The following is a 5,215-nucleotide window of genomic DNA, read 5'->3' as shown; positions in this document are numbered from 1 at the left end:
TGACTCGCAGCAGATCTACTGACTGCAACAAGCGTCTTTTTGTCCAAACATCTGCTTATCTTCCCCGGCACTGCTCTGTCAATTCCCCTTCGTGTCGAGGTTAGGCCTCCGATAAGATTATCTTTACGCTGTTTATTAACCAATTCCCCTTCAATGGTGGGACAAAAAGGCCCGCGGTGCGCGCCATCAGCAGGCCAACAAGCCATTATTAAAAATCACAATAGAGTTTAGCGCATAAATCAGCCTTATATTCATCTGGACTGTGCTCTGAGCAACAGGTTCACATTTTACAAAGATTTAAATAGATGATAAGAAAATGTATATTTTCTATTAAGAATATATTGTGAAGATCAACGCTTTTATTTGTATTTGTTGTTGTTGTAGTTAGACTATTATTATTATGTTACTATTATTATATTGTTATTATTATTATTATTATTATTGATGTTGTTGTTGTTATTGCTGTTATTATTATTATTATCATTATTATATTTGATTTATTGTGTTTGATGGTGTTAATATTTCTTTTTTTATCATCTTTAAAAAACAATAATGCAAGCGTCAGTCAATACTTTGGTGTTAAATCCTAGAAATAAATGCTATTTTATTGGTTTAATAATTTTCCCAGTAATTATCTGTCAAGATTGTTTACCCTCCATTCGTTTAAGTCAGCGCCACGTCTATTTTCTCGAATAGATCGGAGTTTGAGAGATTAAAATTTAAATGACTCGTGAATTCAGGAGATAAAAATCCAAATCATTCATTAGGTTAAATTGCGATTAGTGTTTCACGGTGACGGGCTGTTTGGCAGCTCTCGTCTTTGGCTGTAGATGAACTGGAAAAAGTGCCAATCGTTCTGCCATTGATCTCACACCGGGTCAGCCAGCACGGCTGCTTTATTCAACTCACTCACATTTTACAAAAAACAACGGAGATTGAGCAACGGCTGTCAGCTTGGCTATTTACAAATTAGCCCATAAGAAGATAGATATATATATATATATAATATTTCTTCTTTTTTTTCAAAAAAAGCTTCTCCTCTGATCATTTTAGAAAGACTTTAAAACAAGGTGATAAAAACCAATGTATATGATCAGGGGAGAATATGGATATGAATTAGAAATAGAGGGGCCATTTGCAGAATTAGAAAACGTGTGAATGGCTGCTGCATCCCTTCAACCTGAAGAAATACAGTCAAAATTGTGAATCACCTCGCGTTGAAATAAAAAAGAAAAAAAGAAAACCTTTTAAAATCCACAATCTTTCCCTCGGTGAGCAAATGGGCAGCAAGGTGCATTTGCTGGAGCCTTTCAAACGCTAACGCGGCCATATTTCACTCTTACAACCTTCTCACATCTCCATAAAATATTACAGCACTCAGAGTGATGACTGGAGCCCGGGCGCGTTTTCTCACACGCTTTCTCCGTAATAACGCAGTTTGACTCAAAAACACTGATTATCTCACTCTTATAATAAAAACAATAAAACCTGAGCTCTGTCCTTTAAAGAGTTTATATACTCTGTTATGATCCACTCCTCTTCAAAGACTGACTCTTTCATTTCAAATACCTGATGGGAAACGTGAAACGACGTGATATAATGGTCCTGATGGTGTTAAAGTGAGTGAAACCGTAATCTTTTTTTAGGAAGGCGGATTACAACACGCGCTGGAATAACTCAGTTTATTCCGACATCATTCTCTAAAGTGGATCAATCACAAAATTGTGCAGAGGAAATAAACAACACGCCGACTGGTTGAAAAGGCCATGCCGCCTATCATATCAAAGATATCAACACAAATAAATTGTAAAATAGCCTAGTGAAAAACATCAAGTTGAATCGTGTTTTTTTCCCGTGGACTGGTCTTTGAAATTAAATTTTCAGTCTCCAAACATTAAGAACCCCCCCCCCTCACCGAGTCCACTTTAATATACTCTCACTGTCTGCGGTAACAGCTTATAATGTAAATGTATATTCTTTGTCATATGTGGAAACAATGATTTCCACGGCTGTGAGAGGCATCATTAACGGCACAGCTAAAGATCTTAATAGAGTGTGGCTGTTGGTGCGTTCACGGTCTCCTCCGACACCCCGGATTCCACAATTTCAAAGTCTTTAATACGGCTTTGTGCAACAATCGAGTGGTTTCAGTCGAGGATGAAAACAAATAGTTGTACTTTGTTTTCTATATTGGAGCTTTTTGCTTTTGCACAAGAAAGCCAGAAAACGTAGGCGTGGCCTTTTAGAACACATTTAGGGTTAGTGTGAGGGTGAGTGCAAATACTAAAACTGTTTCAAAAATAAGTGGACACGTTTATAAAGCCTGGGCCTTTAAATAGCAGCCCACTGGGCTATGTTCGCTTACTTTTTTCCGCCTGTGTATCCGCTCTGAAACGTAACGTGTCTGCAACATGGATCATCATCTGTCATAAATAAATCCAGTCAGTCATTATAACCACCGAGACGGCTCGTTCATACGCAGTTGAGCTGGAAGCTGCTATTTCCGACAGCAAGTCAAGGCAGCAGCCGTCCAGCGAAAGATGCACGTGTAGAAGCAGCGGAGTCTCTGTCTCCTCCAATCAGGGCGCGGTCTCACTCAGCCCACGTCCAATGGGAATAGCGCGCGTGCAGGTGGCTGCGCTATTATCAGCGGGTCCCGCTTCACTCCCAGCCTAGAGCGAGTCAATTTATGGAAAGACAAGTCGACCCTTTAATGGTTCCCATCAAAACCACTAAAAACATCATCAGACCGGCCGACTTCCGAGAGGATTCCTGCGGCGGACGCATGCAGCCTTCTCCCAGCTGGCAGACTGCGACCGAAACAAGCACGCGGAGAGACATTTTGTGGGAGTTTTGACCAAGCTTTTTCACTTCCCACGAGAGAAGAGAAGTTCGCTTTTGCTCCAAGTTTTTCAACATTTCAAGAGTCTGCTTCTTCCTTATCCGGGATACTTTTGCAGAAGGCGGCAGAAGTGGCCTGGATCCTGAGTACCACCAGTCCGCTCTGCGCCTTTATTTACTCTGAAAGGTCATTATTTTATCTCCGGTTTTTTATCCAGGCGGGTTTGGTGGTTCATGTTCACAAATGTTAGCGATCGGGCAAATGGAGGCTAACCGGCAGAGTGCTTTCGTCCTGGGCAGCACCCCGCTGGCGGCGTTGCACAACATGACCGAGATGAAGACGTCCCTGTTCCCGTACTCGCTGCAGCAGAGCCCGGTGGGCTTCAAGCCCCAGCTCTCCTGCCTCAACTCCCATTTGGCCTTAGGGACCCCGCACGGAATAAGCGACATCCTGGGGAGACCCATCACCGCGGCCGGACAGCTGCTCTCCGGGTTCCCCCGGATAAACGGCCTGACCACCACCGCGGCCGCCGCGGCGGCAGCGGGGATGTACTTCAGCCCGGCGGCGATGTCGCGGTACCCGAAGCCCCTGGCCGAGCTGCCGGGGAGGGCGCCCATCTTCTGGCCCGGGGTGATGCAGGGTTCTCCCTGGAGGGACCCGCGGCTTCCCTGTCCTAGTAAGTCCCGTCTGACCGCCGGTCTGCTTGTACACTGTTCGAGGAAATGTATAAATTCAGAAAGAAAGAGAGAAAACATCACGGCTCCTCTGTGGGGTCTTAGAATATTGCTTATGGTTTTAGATATCATTTCTAAAACAACACAAAGCAAACACACACAAATACAATATGATACACAGTGATCACGTGATCTAAATCTATTATAATTAATTGTTGAAGAGATGCATGTTGGCCACCATAATAGAGGCTACCATTGAGCATCACAGACACTGGAAGTTCTTGATAGAACATTTAATTATAATGTGATAGGCTACTTGGCAGGACTTTCAAACTTGTACATAATAAATATATATATATATATATATATATATACAATGGCGCCCTTTATTAAAGCTTTAATACCATAATGGTATTAAAGCTTTAATAAAGGGCGCCATCGTAGATAGTTTTGTCAGTAAACTCGCCATGTTCCTCAGACACACGTTTTAGGAATATTAGAGGCTCATTCTGAATTGACTTGTAATAGAATCCAAATAAATAAAGAAAATAATAATGCAGTCGTCTGAAGTTGCACTATGTTTACATAACCATGCCTCCTTGCGCGTTCTCCTTCAGGTCAAGCTATGATGTTGGACAAGGACGGGAAGAAGAAACACTCCAGACCGACCTTTTCAGGACAGCAGATCTTTGCACTGGAGAAAACTTTCGAGCAGACCAAATACCTGGCCGGCCCAGAGAGAGCCCGCCTGGCCTACTCTTTAGGGATGACCGAGAGTCAAGTCAAGGTAAACAGAAATATATATATAAATAAAAACACCTGCTTTGTCATTTTTGCAAAATGTGGAACATTTTATTTGGTCAACCTTCTCTTTTCTGCAATCTGTGAAATTCCACTTATTGGTGCGCAGACGAAGATAAAAAGTTATTTGTGATGAATTACATGATACAACCTATATTATTTAAATTATTGTTTTTATTGATGCTGTTATTAGTCATTTATATTGTTTTTTTTAATTTAGTGTGTTTTGCACCCGATTCTTTTAATGGATCATTTTGGTTTGGTGCTTTTTGATTACTTTTGATCATTTTTTATTATCATCATTCGTGGACCTGTTGAGCATCTCTTCCTCCCTCTCTCCTCCACAGGTCTGGTTTCAGAACAGGAGGACCAAATGGCGGAAGAGACACGCTGCGGAAATGGCCACGGCCAAGAAGAAGCACGACTCTGAGACGGAGAAGATGAAGGAGAGCTCGGACAACGAGGACGACGACGAGTACAACAAGCCCCTGGACCCCAATTCGGACGACGAGAAGATCACGAGACTGTTGAAAAAGCACAAGGCCACCAACCTGGCGCTGATCAGCCCGTGCAGCAACAGCTCGGACACCTTGTGATGCCCACAGCGTGGCGGGAGGGGGGCACACGTAGGAGGAAGAGGAAGGGCAAAAGGGTCCAACAGAGACTTGTCGCGCTCTTTCTGACCCCCTTTCCACCTGCTGACACTGCGAAACATGCGCCTGAGGGGTGGGGGTGGGGGGTCGCATTATGCTCAGGCAGAACAAGAAAATGCGTAAAAAAAACCCTGAATGTGCGCCAAGACGCGCGAAAAAGACGCAGAAACCAGACGCCTTTTGACCGCATCCAAACCAACTTACAGACACTGCAAACACGGAGATATGACTCCTGAACCTGGACT

General features: G+C 43.3%; 1 protein-coding gene across 1 annotated transcript; it reads left to right on the top strand.

The window, feature by feature from the left end:
* Positions 1–3,085: 3,085 nt before the first annotated feature.
* Positions 3,086–4,913, top strand: nkx6.2 (NK6 homeobox 2). The gene is made up of 3 exons (XM_076076602.1): positions 3,086–3,527; positions 4,140–4,303; positions 4,665–4,913. Exons 1-3 carry the CDS (start codon positions 3,086–3,088, stop codon positions 4,911–4,913), a joined length of 855 nt encoding a protein of 284 aa, XP_075932717.1.
* Positions 4,914–5,215: the final 302 nt, after the last annotated feature.

The sequence above is a fragment of the Anarhichas minor genome, unplaced genomic scaffold (assembly GCF_050575085.1).
Source record: "Anarhichas minor isolate MPS153535 unplaced genomic scaffold, ASM5057508v1 ptg000058l, whole genome shotgun sequence".
NCBI classification, from domain to species: Eukaryota; Metazoa; Chordata; class Actinopteri; order Perciformes; family Anarhichadidae; genus Anarhichas; species Anarhichas minor.
The sequence above is the reverse complement of the archived record's forward strand: the minus strand, read 5'-3'. Positions and strand labels throughout refer to the sequence as shown.